The sequence below is a fragment of the Stegodyphus dumicola genome, chromosome 7, assembly GCF_044657685.1.
Source record: "Stegodyphus dumicola isolate Sdum_Otavi_A_Nest chromosome 7, ASM4465768v1".
NCBI classification, from domain to species: domain Eukaryota; kingdom Metazoa; phylum Arthropoda; class Arachnida; order Araneae; family Eresidae; genus Stegodyphus; species Stegodyphus dumicola.
In genome coordinates this window covers 115959176-115978805 of record NC_140774.1, presented here as the reverse complement: position 1 = coordinate 115978805, position 19630 = coordinate 115959176, and the positions used below count along the sequence as shown (strand labels likewise).

The following is a 19630-nucleotide window of genomic DNA, read 5'->3' as shown; positions in this document are numbered from 1 at the left end:
CTAATTGATACACAGATAGAGCATGCATATGTAAATTTGCATTATTTATAGAAAGATAAACAGGAGTTTATTTGTAGAAAGATAAATTTATATAGTGCTGAAATATACAGGGAACCAGTAAGATGTATGGCTACGTCTCATGGCTATGCAATTTGCAGCCCTACGAGGTACAGATTCATTAATGAGCGGATAGTGTCCTGAGGGATGGAAGCTGATATGCTCTGAACCCTTCTCCAAAGTTCGTCCTCCTGCAATAGCTAGAGTAGAGAAGGCGAACGACGACCAATGACATCTCAGATATGCTGGATTGTTACATTGGCAGGAATTAGGAATACTGAGATCATGGCATATATGTGCATGGGATTCCATTATCAATCCAATGTCTATGTCCTGATTATAGAAAAAGTTTTGCAACTTCTGAAGTCTGTTAGGGAGCTCACAAGCGTTCCATATTGCGAAACATACGGGGTTCTAATTTCTGGTGTTATTATCCATGGTTTGAAAAAGAAATTGATTTTTCTTGTGACATGATTCACAAATTACTCAACCAGGGTTTGCCAGGGGATATCACGAAAGTCATTAAATCTATTTTCTTAATGAGGAACGTTTCCTTGCGAATGTCGCCGTGATCATAATTTAGCTGATATTCGTAATTTGACTTCAAAAGTTTCGACGGAGTAAAAAAGGTCTGAGGTCAATTAATGCGTTTGTTCTTAATCATTAGAGAAAATCAGATGGGATCTCTGCCAACTTTCGGGGTTCAGTGTAAGTTCTCATCTGCACTGAATTGGTCGATTAAAAGTAAAGAATTAAAAGTGGAAGATTAAAGAATCCGTAAATTGTTTAGTTTGGGGAGCAGTTTTTTGTTTCAGAAACTTTTCACAGCGACGAAAATTTGCAGTGTTGCCCACTTTGCAAATAGTTGGCACATTTAGATGGGATTTAGATTAGATTTCTTTGCTACGCATCCTAATTTTATGGTGTTCACCACAACGAACACTTCATGGCTCGTAACAACGACACGCCTGTGCGTGGTGGAACCCTAAGCAACGACAGCACTGCGAGAGCACACCATGTCCTCGATATTGCTCAACATTTCCCTCCATGAACTGAATAAAGCGTTCATTGTAGATTTCTTTACTGTGCACAGTTTTAGGCAGGGTGACAAAGAATGGAAGAAAGTTCATAAGATCACCATTATATCGTCTTTTGAACCGGTACACGCTGATGTCATCATATCCTTTTTCCTGTAAATTCACTTGAATGCCTTCATTTACGAAGTAGGAGGGCAGATTCCTAATGAATACCTTTAATTTATTTTCTCTTTTACTACCTTATAGCAGTGATAGCGAATTCCTTCATCAGTAAAGACTTTCGTCAGTCCTTTGTATAAGAGTGGTTATCTGATTTGAATTTTGATTCCGTTTCAGATATTTTCACCTGTGTTATCTTCTTGTGTAATGTTGTGTTTAGCCATTAAAGTGTGAAGATTCTACCACTGATGTATGCTTTCAATAATAATTTCTAGTACCTTTGGTCTTCTGTCGGGAATATTTGTCGTCTTGGAAGTGGAGAGTTGGCTCGTTTTATACGAATGTTAACTTACGGCATCTTTCATTGCTTCAGAATTGGCTTTTTTTGCTCTGTTCTCCTTTAAATCCAGATAAATCATCATCGGAATCCTGTGTTAATGGTGTTCCTTCAGTGGATGAAAAATTTCTTATACGTTTGCTGCTAGATCTTTGATCATAAACTTGCATGTCAGAATGAATCATCAGAGTTAGGCAATTGTGAGATTCCTCATTATGCTGAACAGGTTTTGCAGATGTTCGGACGTTACGGTAGAGCGCAGTTTAAAATTGTTGTAACATGTGGATAGCAGACTGCAGATCTTGAGAATTTCCATCATCTTCGTTCTGGCATTTAAGCGCAGTATTTTGATCTAGTATAACTTTACAGAAATTTTCCAAATTCTCGTCCATTATGGTACCAGGCAAAAGACACAATATGCAAAATCTATTTTACGGGGCGCTGAATATATATTCTGTTTACCAATTTGTTGTGAGATTGTAAAACATAATCAGACGACAGTGAAAGCAGCAAAATCTCTGATGAAGCAAAAACACGTCAATCTCGCTTGAACTGGCACTTCTGTTTTGTCGATTTGAATCAGATCGATTCGATTCGAACCAGGTTATGCCGCGAATATCTCCTCGAAAAGGGTGGTTGTGGTAGGCAGTGTACGGAATGACCAATTGTCACCACGAAGTGTAGGTGTCACCATGAAGGTCTAGAGGAGGCGATCAAATGTACATCTGGCAAGAGCGAATCGGCAGCACTAAGATCATCAAAATGAGAAGCCTTACAAAACAGTTTTAGCTGCACAAGTAATTTTTGCTGGCTCGCGATTTGAATTTTGTAATAAAAACTAAAAGCTTTGATTCCTTAATTAAAGACAGAAAATTCTCTTAAAAGTTCTGAGGCATTTTCACATTGCTCTCAACAGCGGTATCAGTTTTGAGGATTTGAATCTTGGAAGGAATTTCCAAGGAACGTTTTTCTTCTTTTTGTGAAAATTCTTTTCAGAATCCATCTGTTTGCGGTAAAACTGGCATTTCGTAGAATTACGTGGGTTGTCATCTTGGCATCTAAGGCATGTGACTTTTCTCCCATTAGAAAACGTAAATGTGTTAAGCGCGGTTAATAACATTTCAAGCATCTGGGTTCGTTGAAGCAGCCGATTTGGTTGTGTGCAAATCTTTGTCATCGGAAACAAATCCGAGATATTGTAGAGAGTGATCCGAGATTTTGTAGAGGGTGTTTTCCTGGCATGAATTTTCGAACTCTGACCTAGAAGAGAGGGTTCTGATCTTAAATATTTGAGTCCATCACCAGTGTTTGGAACTTCTAAAGAAAGGCGGGAACTTGACAGTAGATCTATCATTTTCCCTCTCAAACTGTTTCACCTTTGAGGCAGGAATATTTTGGCCAAGTAGCTTTTCGTTAATATCCGTAACAACGAGTCCTGTAATGATAACTTTGATAGGCGGATGATCCTTAGTTTTATAATAAACACAAAACTGTACTTCAGTTTTCCTTAGTAAGGCCATAACTTTATCACATGAGGATGATGAGTCGAAGAAAGGTTTTCTTAATAAGAGTTCCTAAAGTATCTTCTGTTCTATTATTTTTGAAAATTTCCCGGATGAATTTTCAAGATACATCTTGCCTAGTGTATAGGATCGGCGAAGGTTTTTCATGTTTTTCTGTAACTGATCTGTCAGTTTGTATTTTTCATCTGTATCTACATGATTAGGAATTATGGGAAAACTATTAATAGTTTCAATCATGGAGAGCTTATCATGGTCATTGGGTAGGAAAGCAACTTTTTTTACTGTTTCCAGTTGTTTACGTTAGCTGGTTCTCATCCTAATTTAGGGGTTTCTTTATTCAGTCTCGGACGAATAGCAGAACAAACAATAACTATGATTTAGTAAGGAAGTCCGAAATATTAAGGCTATATTTCTTGCATCGGTTTAAGTTCGAAATCGAAACTTACATTTTCTACCAAAAAAGCTGTCAAAGCATTCTAAATAATGTAAAACGTTCCATGTGATCACACCATGAAACATAATACCTTAAAAGCTTTTCTCAATTTGCAACCAGGAAGGCGAACAGCCATGAACGAATCTGAACTTTTTTCAATGATAAGACTAAGATTACGAATATTAGATTCGTAAACTGAGCATAATGTCCTCCAATGGGAAGTAGAGATCATGAAATAAACTAATCACGTAGCAAGCACGAGGCAGGAACGTAATAATTAGCTTCATATGTGAAGTTTCCCTTTCAAACTGCAGACGATTTTAATCGAAACGGAGAAGCAGACGAGTGTACCTTCATCGCCAATGGCAATTTGATGTTTCGTCCGTGGATCTTTGTTCTGTACAAGCATTTAGCCGCTGTGGGCTTTAACCTATCGTTGGATTTGCTCCTAGGCAAGTGGTGCTGTATGGAGAATAAGCGCTAAGATGCGCTACCGTTAAACTTTGGTGGAATGGGGCTTGTTAGAGGTATTGAGTAACTTATATGGTGCAGGCAGAAAATAGGAAAAGTCAAATTTCTGTGGAGCCAACTGGAGCGATTCAGAGAAAATGAAACTATTGACATGGAAATTACAGCTTATAGACGTTGTAGGATGATTATGCAAATACAAACAAATTGAGTGATAAAATTTCCAGACGACAGACACAGACAATACAATAGTCATAAAAATAAAAGTATTTACAGGATATGTAGAAAGTGGCAATACATGCAAAGTACTTTTCCTGTTTATTAGGATTTATGAAGTCTTTGAGTTTATCGTTGAAAAACTTGGAACAGTAGATTCATTGCGTAGATTATTAAGCTGGATTATGAAAATTCGTGCGAGGTGTGCTGAACGGCAGTTCACGGATGGGATTATAATTTGCCGGTTTGCCAATATATAAGTAATTTGCGTTGGTGCAAAAGTTGTAAGAACTTGTTAGAATGTAGTCTTCAGCATACGAAGGTCAAGCTCAATATGAATGCGTAAATTTCTCACGAACAAAGGCCAGTTGGTGATGGAAGTGTCCATCACCAACTGGCCTTTTTTAATTTTTTATCGAATTTTATTTTGGAAGGTCCATCTTTTTCCCTGTAAGTTTTAAGTGATGCATCCCAAAGTTACCTTTCATTTTATCTCGCAGTATAATCACGTAACCAACTTGCATCTTACTTCATCTGCATGACTTGTTCCGATACGTATTACCCTCAATTTGCATGTTTTTATGGTGGAATCTTCATGGTGTTGCATTTTCTATGTTGGGCAGTTTATTAATCATTGGCAGTATTTAAAAACTACTCTTTCTTTCTTTTGAAACAGATTCTTGCAAAAGTAACTGCTTCAAACAATACTTAGAATGGGATTACAGTACATGCGCTCATGACATCATGATGCTATTCTTAGACGGTATCATATATTTCTGCTGTCTCCTTGCTCTAGAAGCTCGTACAATGGAGAAATGGTTATCAAAGCATAAAAAGCAGCAATCAGGATACGGGACACCAGTGGAACGCGAAGTTCCTCTTACCCGTACAGAAGAAGATTCTGATGTTATTTCTGAAGAGGAACGAGTACTCAGCACTCATTCCAATGACTCTGCGCATGAAGCTCTAACGGTGTATAATTTAAGTAAAATGTTTAAGAATTTGTGTGCTGTTGATCGTCTGACGTTCGGAATTCATGAAGGAGAATGTTTTGGACTTCTTGGCGTAAATGGATCTGGCAAGACAACCACGTTCAGAATGCTTACAGGGGACTGTATTCCCAGTGAGGGTAATGCTGTCATTAAGAACTTTGCTTTGATGGCAGATTTAAAAAAGGTAAGGTATAATATGTAATATGCATTTGGATTAACTGAAAGAAATTAAATTTGCTGTCTCAAAAAACATTCCAGATGAGAAAAAGTATTCTATTCTTAATTCAAATTTCTTTTTATTTTAAACTGAAGCAAGATAGCATAAGCAGGGACACAGCTACTGTTTGTACAATTAACTAAATATGGGACAATTAACTCCTATGGGTTTTGCCTGCTACATTAATGATTAACGAAATGCTGTTTGTTGTAGAACTATGAAGTGTACTTAAAATACTGCAGTTCGGTTGCTTATCTATTTTAAATACAGAATGACACGGCCTTTCATGTATGCAACTGTTTTCGACAGTGTAGCACATTATAACGATACTATATAGAGTATAAAGTTTGCAACCGTCATATATTGATCCGTCATATGTTGATGGTTTTGCGTATATTATCCACAGCATTTTTTGGAAGTTTATATCCTGTCTTCCATTTCTAGGTACCTGATCTGGAAAAGCGGATGGCTACATTCAAAATTCATCTTATTTTCTCTTAACAAAGAGCGTTAAAATGTGGTTAGAAGTTTCGGAAAAGTAACAAGTTTTTCAATCGTCTAAAAATAAGCCAAAAACGTCCTTAGTCATCTAATATGCTGGCAGACACATCCAGGTGTTTCATAGGTGCATCGCTGTTCACTTTAAAAGAAATTTTCTCCCTCCTTCGTGGTGTAACTGGAAGGACGTCCGACGCGTATTTTGGAGGCCGAACTTCAAATCCCGGCGAGTGTATTGCATATTTTAAAAGCCTCCTACATTGAGATTAGAGTCCGGGCATATCCTGGGCCAGCCTAGTGAGCGATCCCCTCTTGCACTAATGTAACCTAATAGCCCTATAAGTGGTGCCTAAACAGAAAAAGAATGGTGGACGTCATTTCAAAGGATCCATCTTCAGTGCCAAAAAAAATTAAATAAATTTTAAAAAAAAAGTATTTTTAATAGATCTTTAAAAATACAGAATATTTAAGTTACTTTTTTAAAATAATATAAATAAATGTTATCATAATACAGTAATTGAAAAGGTAGTAAAATCGTATTCGGTGGTACGCGCTGTACCAACGTATAGTATGCATCAGCTATGTATTACGTAAATCTAAACATGCGTAACTTACATGTACATTCACTGTTTATACGCCTGTAACCATGGTTGCTATAGTCAAAAGTAAAGTAAAAGCTCTTTAATTTTTCGACGAGTTAGGCTTAACAATTTCTAAACATAAAATAATGATTCTGTTACTGAAATGTATTCTATTAATGAAAAGATGAACATGTCTTAGGGATATTGTTTTTCATAATAACTGTAACTAAAATAAATTAGTGGAATGGCATTTTAGGGTGGGCGGGCGACTTAGAACCCAATTGTGATTGACGTTTGGTGGGGGGACGAAGAAGTAGAAAATTAAAAATTTTTTAAATTAGGAAAAATAGAAAAATAAACGGCGAAGGAAATAAATTAAAAGAAGAAACGAAATTTAAATAGTGTTATATTAATAAAGACAAGACGTTCATACGTTAATCTTGAAACAAGATTTTGCTTTCATTTTTAATGTTGTCCTTTGTAAATGCGTTGTTTCACTTTCCATTCGAATTTGTTGCCATTCGTTAAAATGTTAGATATTTATCTTTCATATTTAATCTATATGTTATGAATGAACAAACTAAATTATTTAAAAGCAATAGATGCAGTTCTCAAGAGTATTTTTTTTTTTTTTAATTTTTAATCTGACTGATTTTAATGAAAACGCATTTAATTCAAGATATATCTAACTAAAACAATCAATATTATTATAGAATAACCTTATATATTTATTATATATTTTTTTCACTTTTCAAATGTATAGAAGCTGTATAACGTTCCCATGTTAGTCGAAATATATCGTTACGTTTTTCTTCTTACGTACGTACGGTTCGTGGTTTTGGAGTCAATAACGACGACACTTGATGAAAGTATCGAAATAAAATTTATTAACCAGTCTTACGCAGGACAGCTCTAAAATCACGTTTACAATCGTCGAGCAACTTTTATGAACACGCTTAAACAATCAGCGGCAATTCAGACTACATCGGTGAAGACAGCTTCAGAGCAAAGCACCCAGCTCTGCTCGGTCGTTCTCGGAACTCTACGTGCTCTCGAGACTCTCCACGCTGCAACTCGCGATGCACTTGACGATACACTAGAGTACAGCTCCCGACTCGTTTCGGTCGTTCTCGGAGCTCGCACTCTAAGATAAAACTCGGCGATGCACTCACTCGACGATTAACTCGGCACTAGACTACGAGACACTCTCTCTTAACTGACTCGACTAGGCACTCACTGACTGACTATCAACTGACTCTTCGCGTACCAGCAGGGTTTATGTAGCTTTTGGCTTGCCTTCGAGAACATTCTGGGCTAAACCAGTAAGAATTCGTTCCAGAAGGTTCTCCATTCGTTTATGGCATATCGCCAATTTTGACGCCAAATGTGGCAACCCTAAATCTGTTTTGTGGGGAAGCTATCTTATCGCGCCTGGATATTTCGTATCAATATATTCATCTAGTGCAAGGATGGCAAACCGATGGCACGCGACAAAAAAAAATTTGGGCACGGCATTATTTTAGGCAGCGATCGTAACTAGCCCTCTCCTTCTATCCGACCGGGAGTGTGTCCGCGCACTTGTTTGGCGGCGGTGAGGGACCTGAAGCTATTTACTTATTTGTTTTGTTTGGTGCGTGCCTACATAGGCTGTAAATAAGAATAGTTTTTAAACTAATTATATTAATACTACTGCTTGCTTAAGTTTGAGTGAGTTATATTTACAACTTTAAGCATTATTCAACATGGCTAGTTTGGCAAAGAAATACATATATAAATGAATAAATAATTGCAAGATAAGGGTAACAGAGAATTTCAGACTTGGTGGACCGAGGAATATGGCATGATTAATAAAGCGATAAAGCAGTGTATGTTCTGTGATCTGAAGCAGTGGTATGTAGAATATTCCACACAAAACGACATTATGAAGCAAATCATAAATCTATTTGTCCAAAAAGCAAATTTGAAGAAAAGTAATTCATTGCATGTGCAGTTAAAAAGAGAAATAAACAGTCGACGTCTATGATTGAATATATTAGCGTAGATTAGCTAATATATTCAGTCATAACAGTTAGATATAATATGATTAGCAAGGACTATCATGCTAGTGCCCGCAAGTTTTTTGGCTGCAATTGTCATTGCCAGCATGGTAAGTCATTTGACGAGCGAGAAGTTAGAAGAAATTTTGGTTAACAGTGCGCTCCAATCGCTTTTTGAAGATTTTGAAAATAAAGCTAAAATAATTCAGAGCATTGAATAAATAATTTTAGTAGAATTAGAATTAGAAACACAGTAAAAAATAGAATTCTGAAACTGGCGAAAAATGTAAAAGAACAACAAAAATGACATCAAGTTCTCTCCCTTTATTATCTCTTGACGAAAGTAAGGATGTAACTATTGTGCTCGTGTAGCTGTTTTTGCTCGGTATCGTGTAGTAAAAAGAATGTCAAGGCAGAATTAATTGCGATAACATTGGTTCCAAACAACTACTGAGGGCACACACACACACATATATATAATAGATGTTATAAATTCATTTGCTGAGAAAGAAATAGTTTATAAAATTATTTCGGTAACAATTGATGCTGCTGCCGGTATGGGTGAGCACAAATAATGGTTTTATCAGTTTATTTCAAACAGGCATTAGACATTCGGTTCTCTAATTCCACTGTAAACAAGCCTAGTGGGTAAAGGACAGTTTCGCCTCTGTTGCTGATATAATGGCCGTAGTCACAAGAATAGTGAACCTCACAAATGTCGCAGGCTGTAAATAAACGAAAGTTTAACGCTGTGTTGGATAAAAAGTCAATTCGGTGGATAGTGGTTTACTGATGTGTAACAGTGTTCGCTGGTTGAGGCGTGGGCATGTACTTCAATTGCTTGTTGATTGTTTGGATGAAATCAGACTGCTTTTACAAAATGGGGGAGGAGGAGCACAGTTGATGGATATTACGTGACCTTGCAAACTAATGTTTTTTACGAAGATGTGCCAATATTTCGATGATTTGAATATAAAGCTTCAAGGCGCAAGCAAGGCAGTTTTCGTTATAATAAATCGCATTCGCGTTTTTGAGACTGAACTGCTAGTTTTCACTAAAGATATTATTTCCAAATGTACAAGTATTTTCCAAACTTAAGGAAAACATTTACCAGTGATTTAGATTCATAGGAAAATTCCAGAACAAGTCACTGCAGAGTTTTCTTTGGTAATAAATTCTTGGATCAAAGAATTTTCATCTAGAGTTTTTCAGTTGACATAGTTATTGGAAACACTCAAATTTATTATAACCCCGATGTGACTCCTCTTGACAAATTTGTCTAAGTTTCATTGGTTGGAAATTGAAAAAACAGAAATGCAGAAAATTGTTTTCCAATATATTTCAATATAAGGTCAAACATTTATCAAAATAAAGGAACGGTTAAAATTAATCAAATTAGGAAGATTATCAAAAAATGTGAGCAAAATGCCAATACTAAAATTATAGAAAGGTAAAATTCAATTCCAGGCACATCTGAAGAAATAGCGTTTGCTGTCTGGAATATTTGCTGCTAGGGTCTGTTTGCTGTCTAAGGAAGTCTGCGTTTACTAATTCGACAATATTTTCAACTACGCCTGTGCTTGTGAGTCATTATTTTTTGGAAATGAATAACATTGAAGATTGACTTAGAAACCTTTTGTCAGATGACCCCAGTTCAGCTTGCGTTTTGCTAAACAAATCATAGACCTAATATAATTTATTTGGCCACTAACTTGCAACAGCAGAAGTCGCACTAATTTTTTTAAACATAAAAACTGTTAACGTTATGACTGCTGTAGAAATATCTCTTTCTGATTGCAAATAAAGAATCTTAATGTAGAAGTATTAAGTTTTATTTTTTTTTCACTAAGTTAACATTGTCTGCTGGCACGTCACGGCTATATAAAATATTTCTTTAAAAAAACTGGCACGTAGATATATATAAATGTTTATTATCTAAGATCCAGTATTTTATAAAATGTTTCGCTGTGCAGCTGGACCTTCTCTATTGATAATCTCTTCTGAAAAAAAATTAACTTTAAAAGAGTCGTTTTAATTGACCGTTTAAATCTGCATCCTTTCAAATTTCTGTCTTCCTCTCTCTCTCTCTCTATATATATATATATGTAATAATAAAAGCAAAGGAAATGACGGAACACTGTAGATGCGTGATTAGACCCATATTAAAGAAGATTTTGATTGCGTAGTATGCTAGTAATGCTAACTTGGTAACATCTAAAGAACTTGGCAGTCGAGGCAGTTTTAATTCCATTTTTATTTCCAATTGATATTTGTGGCCACAATCACTTGGTACTCTAGTCGTGCCTTTCCACAGAAGATTTACATTTTTGATATTGTTGAGATAGAAAGCAAGCCAGCGAAATTACATCTTAGCAGAGTAGAGGGCAAAAGCTGAAGTGCGTAGTTATGAAAGATGGAAGCACGCGAAGAGAAAAGTTTTGGTTTACAAGGTCAGTTTCAGTTCTTAATTATTACGTCATCAGAGTTGCGCGGGCCATAGAGTGATCTAGAAATGACGCAATGCAGAGAAGTTATTACGATTTTAGAATAAAGAGGAAGAATTAATGTTTTTAGTTATTCTGATTCATATAATTTTATCTTACATATTCCCCCCTTCAAAAAGAAAAAGGTGTAGCGACAGAGAAGCCTTTTGAAAGAGAAAGAGTTAAAGCACTAGCAAATGTAAAAAAAAAACATAAATCATAAAATTTTTGTCCTATAAAGTATAATTTATAAATATCAATTTTTTTTAATAAATTTTTAATTTTTAGAGTCCTATTGAATTTTTCAGCATTTCAGTCCAAAAGTCTTTTTGTTTGAGAATTCACATAATCATAATTCTTCAGGGAAGGTTCTTGTTATTACAGAATCTCACAAAATAAACTTTTACACAATCATTGCTTATAATAAAATGTAATGCACATAAATATTTATGATACTTATTTCCATACTGATAAATTATAATTTAACATCATAAATAATAGGATTAAGATCTTCAGAATTTATGGTTTCACCGTTATCATCTTTCATTTACAATTCCTGATTTTACCAAACTGGAAGCCTCGCAATACTTCTAAACAAACATATCCATCAATAGGGCTGTCCTCTTGAGCTAACCAGCGTGTTCTCTGCACTGGTGGCCCAGGGTGCCTAGGCAGTTACTTGAAAAGGCCACCGTTCCTTGCATTAAGGTAACTGGCCTTTCAGAACTGCACTAATACATTCCATAATAAAAAAATATAATAATATAAAAAATTTACATGCATTCATAAAATGAGAGCCTCCAACATTATCTTGCATGAAGAGGGTAAAAGGAACAACTGTACAGAGGTAATTACAGGCCTCTGTTGAAGGAACCAGTACACCCTCATCATACTATACTTAACACACAATAACCCATAAATTTTAACATGCATTTACCATAATTTCATATTACTTATCTGTAATAATTTCACTCATTTTTTTACACCTACTTCATTTTTAGAATAATTATAAAATTTGTATTCAAAATTCTCAACAAAATTTCAAAAACATAAAAACTTATCTTAATATCCTTCCCTATGAATAATTTAAATAGCTTAAAATTAATTACTTAATTTGCTCACACATAATTATGAAAAATTAGAAAAATTAATGAACAAGAATTTCAGATTTTCTCAAAACAAATTGCAGAAATTTTAACCAAAGTTGAAATGAAAACTATAGAATTCGCAACATATTAAATGATTTAGTTCCTGAGTTAGAGTCACACGAATGTAACAATTTTTGAGCTGTTGAAAAAGCGGAAGTGCAAATAATTTTCTGTCACACATACTTGCAAACACTAACTCGGATCGACCTTGAACCCGCTGTAATGCTGAATTCCTAAACGGTAATTCACTGATGATTTAAAGCACTTTTTTTTCTAAATATTGTAGAGATCGGCGAAGCAAATTCAATATTCCTTTTCACTAGGCATTCGAACTTCTCAATTTATCGAGAGATTACATTCAATCTGTAAACACTACACGAGATTATTTTTTTGAAGCACTTGCAAAACACCACAGCAGAAGAATGATCTGTTATTTTTTAAACACTGAAAAAACAAATCTGATGATTCACTTCTTTCACATTATCTTGGATTTATCACAAAACGATGATTTGAAGAGCTGAACTAAATTTTCCATTGAGGTTTCAGGCTGCAGGAAACTATCCTTACCGGCTTAATTGTAATAATAAGAGCAAAGGAAAAAAGACGGAGCAGTGTAGATGCGTAGTTATCCTATATTGAAGAGGAAGTAATCTGATTGCGTCGTAAGCTAATGTGTTGACTTCGTAAATAAAACTTGGCAGTAGAAGCGATATTAATCCAGTATTTTATAAAATGTTTCGCTGTGCAGCTGGACCTTCTCTATTGATAATCTCTTCTGAAAAAAAAAATTAACTTTAAAAGAGTCGTTTTAATTGACCGTTTAAATCTGCATCCTTTCAAATTTCTGTCTTCCTCTCTCTCTCTCTCTCTCTGTATATATATATATATATATCATAATAAAAGCAAAGGGAAAGACGGAACACTGTAGATGCGTGATTAGACCCATATTGAAGAAGATTTTGATTGCATAGTATGCTAGTAATGCTAACTTGGTGATATCTAAAGAACTTGACAGTCGAGGCAGTTTTAATTTTTATTTGCAACTGATATTTATGGCCACAATTACTTGGCACTCTAGTCGCGCCTTTCCACAGAAGATTTACATTTTTGACATTGTTGAGATAGAAAGCAAGCCAGCGAAATTACATCTTAGCACAGTAGAGAGCAAAAGCTGAAGTGCGTAGTTATGAAGGATGGAAGCTCGGCGAAGAGAAAAGTTTTGGTTTACAATGGCAGTTTCAGTTTCCAATTATTACGTCATCAGAGTTGCGCGGGCCATAGAGTGATCTACAATGACGCAATGCAGAGAAGTTATTACGATTTTAGAATAAAGAGGAAGAATTAATGTTTATAGTTTAAACTATAATTTTGATTCATATATTTTTATCTTACACACACATATATATATGTGTGTGTATAAATGTAATGATTGTGTTTAATTTCGTACATTCGTATAATAACGTGCATTAAATTAGTAACATCTGTATAACGTATATTTATAACGTACGTATAAATTTACATATGTTCATTGATTCTCTTTTTTTCATAGATACTGTTTTTACTGCTACGAAATAAAATATTGATTTTGAGATATATTTAATTACTTAAGCTCAATCAGTTATCCCATATTCAAGTAAAGTTTTATAAATTAAAAAAAATAAAATATTATTATTGATTTTTTTTCGTTTTATATTAAGTTAAATATACTTATAAAATTTTTAAACAGTTCTCTCATTCGGATAATCACAAATGGATCCTCCACGAAGTGGCTTCTTCTTTATAATTAATATTATCAAAAAATGAATAAAAAACCTAATCAGTCACAAATACTAAATTGTATAACGAATATCCTCTTACACATGCTCTAAGACAAATATTTTTTATTTCATATTTTATCAGAATTGCACAAAATCCCAAATATGAAGTAACAACATAAGTCAGAATTTCAAACAAAATAAGTTTGGGCTAGGGTAGGTTATTTGATAAACTATAGCAAAGCAAACGAGCGCTATCAATTTGAGGGGACGAATGCCTTCGTGGAGGTTGTTTTTAAAGGAAACTGATTTGTCTTCACATTGCACATGGAGAAATCACAAAAACTAAACACGTAGCTTTGTCCATTCGCCTGATATTCAACTCACATCAAACTCCTAGTATTCAACAGTCTTAACAAATTGGCCGTCAGTGGGGCCAAAAAAGAAAGGAAGAGCAGAAAAGTTAAACAGCAAAATGCATTGTTTAAATATTCTATAGAAAAGTATGTTGACATATCAACATCAGTAAACAAAGAAAGAAAATCTTGATGATCTGGATAGGTCAAATAATTAAGGCAGTTTGAGAGCTATCTGATTGCTTTCGTGGAGGACGTTTTAAGACGTTTCGCTGCGTGCTAATGACGCCTTCGTGGAGGACGTTTTAAGATAACTGACTCATGTCCATGTGACATATGGGAAAAACTGTGAAATCTCCTGTGCAACCAGCCCGTTCTGAAAAATTCAAACCGGAATCAAACTACCAGTATTCAACAACGTTGCCGTTTGGCCGCTGGCGGACACTATACTGGTGTATAGCAGAAGACAAAGTATAAAAAAAAATTAAATTAAGGGACATAAAATTTTACATACAAATAATTATTGCATTAGTATGTGTTATTATATTATTTGTGTATTTTCTTTTATTAAAAAAGATTAAGTGACATTATTTAATATTTTACTAGAAATCATTTATATTTATGGGCCCGCTAAAAGCTTAGTCAGACACTGAATTTCTGCATTTATGACTTATCGTGATAAATAATAATGAAGATATTTTGAACCGAACGGGGTAATAATGACTTGCTTCTAATTTGATTTGGAATAATTAAATAGTTTATTAGTTAAGACACAATAACACGCCGAATAAATACTAATTCAGAAGTCAAAGAACAAAAATCAGCGTTAATTTACAAAATTTTCACAGGACTAGTTTCGATGGTTAACTAGTCCTGTGAAAACTTAACTAGTCCATCGAAACTAGTCCTGTGAAAATTTTGTAAATTAACGGTGATTTTTGTTGTTTGACTTCTGAATTAGTTTATTAGTTGTTGAAAATCTAAGATGCATAAAAAAGTGAATTAATTAATTTATATATTTTCATTCTTTGCAATTATTTATGGCAATTAACAATTTTCTTTTTTTATTACTTGCAATAACACTTTTGACCATTTTTTACTCACTCCATTTGTTATAAATTTTTTAAATTATTTCACAGTTCCAGTCTTGCATTGGATATTGTCCTCAGTTGGACATCAATACGGATTATTTGACTGGTCGAGAAGTGCTTATTCTGTTTGCTCGATTGAATGGCTTTGACGGTAAAAGTATGGAGAACAGGGTAGATGCGTTAATAAAAATGTTAAACTTTAATGAAGCTGACAAACAATCTCAGTTCTACAGGTACGTGTTTCCTTTGTCTTATCCTTCATCAGAATTTTTGCTCAGTTATAAATCTATTGTAAATGTAATGTTTTTTACCTCTCTTTCTATATTAGTGGAGGTAGTAAAAGAAAACTCTCCATTGGCATTGCTTTGATAGGATCTCCACCTTTAATTTTTCTGGATGAACCAACTGCTGGCGTTGATGTTGTTTCCAAGAAGAAAATATGGGGTATTATATCTCAAGCAAGGATTAAAACGGGATCTGCTGTCATAATTGCTACTCACAGGCTAGTGCATGTTTATTTTTATAAGGCTGTTTTTTATACTAGGTTCATAAGAAAGAGAAAGAGAAATAGTGCAACAGATTAATCTGTCTTGTCTTCGAAAACTTTGTAACGTTACTAATTATTGATGCCCAAAAGGTGTTATCCTCGAGAATTTTTTTAAATTAAAGGTAAGCAATAACGTGCGGCATATACACGGGAGAATACTATATATTATGATTCTAATGAGTCTAGCTACTGTAATTTCATAAACTTATTTAATATTTCTAACTAGATATCTCATAATTTGAATGCATTTTTATTTAAACAAATCATATTAAGAGGTAGAAAAACTATTTTTAATAACTGTGTTTATTGCTTTTAAATGACTTAATTTGTTACTCAATAATATCGGCATTAAATCTGAAAGTTAATAATCTTCGGCTTTACTGAAGGGCAACATGCTGGGGCGTGGAAAATATAAATATTTTATTTTCATACATTGGTTTCACATAGAGGAGTTTCTTGATTAAAAAAACTGAAAAATTTATTGGTTGTGATGCTCCCTTTTATCGCTTATATTTACTCTCAAAGTTTAATTTGAAATTTGTAATTGTTTCGGACTTACCATGATGGACATTCTTTAAATTCAAAGATTCGTAGGAAACTTTTTTTTTTTTTTTTTTTTTTTTTTTTTTTTTTGTCGAAAGAGAGAGTGCTTTGGGGACAGGCGTCCTGATGATTGCACTATTCCAATCCGAAGTCGACAAATATCTTACATTTTGCCAAATGACAAAAATGAGGCTCCCCGAAAATAAAAATGTTTTATTCCAAACAGTGTTGCCTCTTCTCGATTTCAAATCATTGAGTTTGTAAATCAAAAATTCATTAAATGCACTCTGAAAAAAAATCTGATGTGTACACCATATGACTTCCTTGTACGGAATATTAAATTATACGCATTTTTTCTTGCATTTCATTTAAACTTATTGGATTGAATTAAATCTACTTTGCCGACAGCGCATAAACCACAATAGAATAAATTCACTCTAGTATTTGTTTACCATAGCGGCACTCTGGTGCTAGATTCACTTAACAGTATTATATTTCGTTCATATTTTAACTCATAATGCGCAAAATTTATATCATTTAAAGAATAGAATTATCTAATCGTTGCCACATGTTCTATTCAAATACTATAATAAAACTAGAACGATGTATAAAAGAAATTAAGCAAGGAAAACAAAAAAGAAACAGTTTTCACAGACGATTGAGTATTTCTCGTTCAATTAATTCAGTTCTCACTTCGCGAGAAGGCAAAAATACATAAAAACTCAAAATATCTATATTAAAAATTACGAAGTAAATCTGAAACATTTATTTCCTCGAAAAAATTCCAGAAATGATTAAGCATGATTTAATTGGCAATAATAAATGAAGCGTTATCTTTGTTGTTGCGAAGCTACGTTTCTCTAGATTGGCGACAAATCCACTAGTCTGCTGTTTCAAATGTAAACAAACAATAGTCGCCATCAAGAAAAGGGTTAGGCTTAGCGGCACTTAAACAACTTTAAAATTGTTGATAATTCTAAAAATATTGCATACAGATTTACTAAAGGCATAAAAACCTTAACCGGAAGTTAAAAACAACATAATTCAATCATTTTTAAAGCAAAAAATGTACAATTTACAAACATATAAGAGTAATGAAACTGAGATCACTAGTCCAGGTAACATAGTAGATATATATATATAAATATATTAATATACGTTTGGTGCGGGCGATTGCAACCAAAATACGAGGTGCACATCTACATGTTATAGCAGTCCTATATACAAAATTTCGACGTTCTGAGGCTACTCGTTTTCGAGTTATGCGAGATACGTACGTACATACGTTCGTACAGACGTCACGAAAAATTCTCTTCAGAATTAATTTTAAAGCAGTTTTATAATTTTTTTGGAGGAAACGAGTCTTTTATTCTGTCCTTACGTGCAGATATCACGCAAAAACATCGTTAAATTGCATTCGATAGCGGTCAAAATGGATATTTTCGTTGAAATATGCTGCCTGAAGCTTTTCGCGATTGCAATACTTCCTTTTTACTTCGTACAAGGAAGTAAAAAAAAAATCGAAGCACCAGGAAGGACTTTTGCGATCGTGACGAAATTTGGTATGCAAAAACATCTTGATCCAACATCCAAATGAACAAAGTTTCAAAGCAAATGAACAAGAATTGCGATCATAGTGCGCAATTCGCAAAGTATAACACCAGTAACAGCGGCGAAAAATTTAAATTTTTTGGCTGCCATTGCAATTCCGTAAAGAAGCAACTCAAGATGCTACTGCGACGATATCAAAGACCTTACCGACAACTAAACGACTTCGAACGTGGTTGCATTCTAGGGTTGCGTGAAGCATTGTGGTCATACCGAGCAATAAGCCGCCACCTGCAGCGTACAGACACTGCTGTGCAAAGATATTGGCAGCAATAGCTGTTACAAGGAAATTTCCGACGAAGTGGAGGTTCTGGAAGGCCAAGGACTACAAATGCGAGGCAAGATAGAGTCATTGTTCGCCAGGCCCGAACCACCCCAATGGTATCATTGTTGATTATCAAAGCACTACAGCCACGTCAATACCTCCCATGGTACCGTCCACCATCACACGGCGCTTGTCTGAGGCGAGGTTACGCTCACAGAGGCCTTTAAGACGTTTGCCTTTGACCTCACAATATCAGCGAAGTCGTCTGGAGTGGTCTGATGGCAGCCGATCATCATGGCTGCCATCAGACTGGTATCGTATAGTGTTCAGCGATGAATCCTGCTTCACTCTCGAAGCAGATGACCACCGTGTTCGTGGCTGGAGAGGACGGGGGCCAGTGGTCCCAATCAGCTTTTGTTTTAGAAAGGCATACTGCCATAATCCCTGGTGTGGTGCGCTATTTCTTATGACAGTAGGTCATCTTTAATCATTCTCCGTACATCTTTAGCAGCTCAACGATATGTGGATACCACCCTGCGGCCGGTTGGTTGCATTATCCTTCATGGCACGTCATCCTGGGGCCATTTTCCAACAAGATAGTGCCAGGCCATATACCGCTCGATTATCTCTGGATTGTCACAGTGCGGTTGATACTCTCCCTTGGCCAGGAAGTTCACCAGACCTTTCACCAATCGAGCATGTTTGCTATATGGTGGGCCACCAGATTCGGGCACCACAAAATATCGCAGATCTGGAGCGACAACTGATGAATGCCTGGCAGAATGTGTCGCAGGATAACATGAGGAACTTCTACCATTCCTTGCCTCGACGAATTCAAGCATGCATTGCCGCCAGAGGCGATTCTACCAACTACTAATTTGAACACTCAATGGGTGATTGTTAGCCGTGAACAGGTATTATGACCTTGATTTTTTAATCATTTTATTATCTGTGTATGAGCTATACACATATTCATTTCCATCAAAAACAACCACTTCCTTCACTGGTAGTTCGGTTCGAGGTTTGAATCCCGCGAACGGGCTGGCTGCATGGGTGTTTTCGTGGTTTTCCCCATGTGTAACGTGTATACGAGCCAGTTTCCCTTAAAAAGTCCTCCACGAAGGCATCGCTCCCAAGGTATCCGAACCTCGTACAAAATACGATTTTCGGTCAAAATTTCGATTTTTACTTTATTACATTATTTTAAAGAATACATCTTTGGCTATCAAATACAAGTTTCTGCTTGTTGATAGGTTAATTAGAACTGAAGTTATAACAATT

The 19630-nt window shown here is 35.1% G+C and overlaps 1 protein-coding gene across 2 annotated transcripts in view; it reads left to right on the top strand.

Moving 5' to 3' along the window:
• Positions 1 to 19630, top strand: part of LOC118186703 (phospholipid-transporting ATPase ABCA3-like) — a 169668-nt gene that overhangs the window by 136538 nt on the left and 13500 nt on the right. For both annotated transcript variants that reach the window (XM_085820732.1, XM_085820733.1), the window contains 3 exons: positions 4907 to 5406; positions 15435 to 15619; positions 15715 to 15888. In XM_085820732.1, coding sequence (XP_085676858.1) covers positions 4907 to 5406; positions 15435 to 15619; positions 15715 to 15888 — 859 coding nt within the window. The remainder of the gene's footprint in view (positions 1 to 4906; positions 5407 to 15434; positions 15620 to 15714; positions 15889 to 19630) is intronic.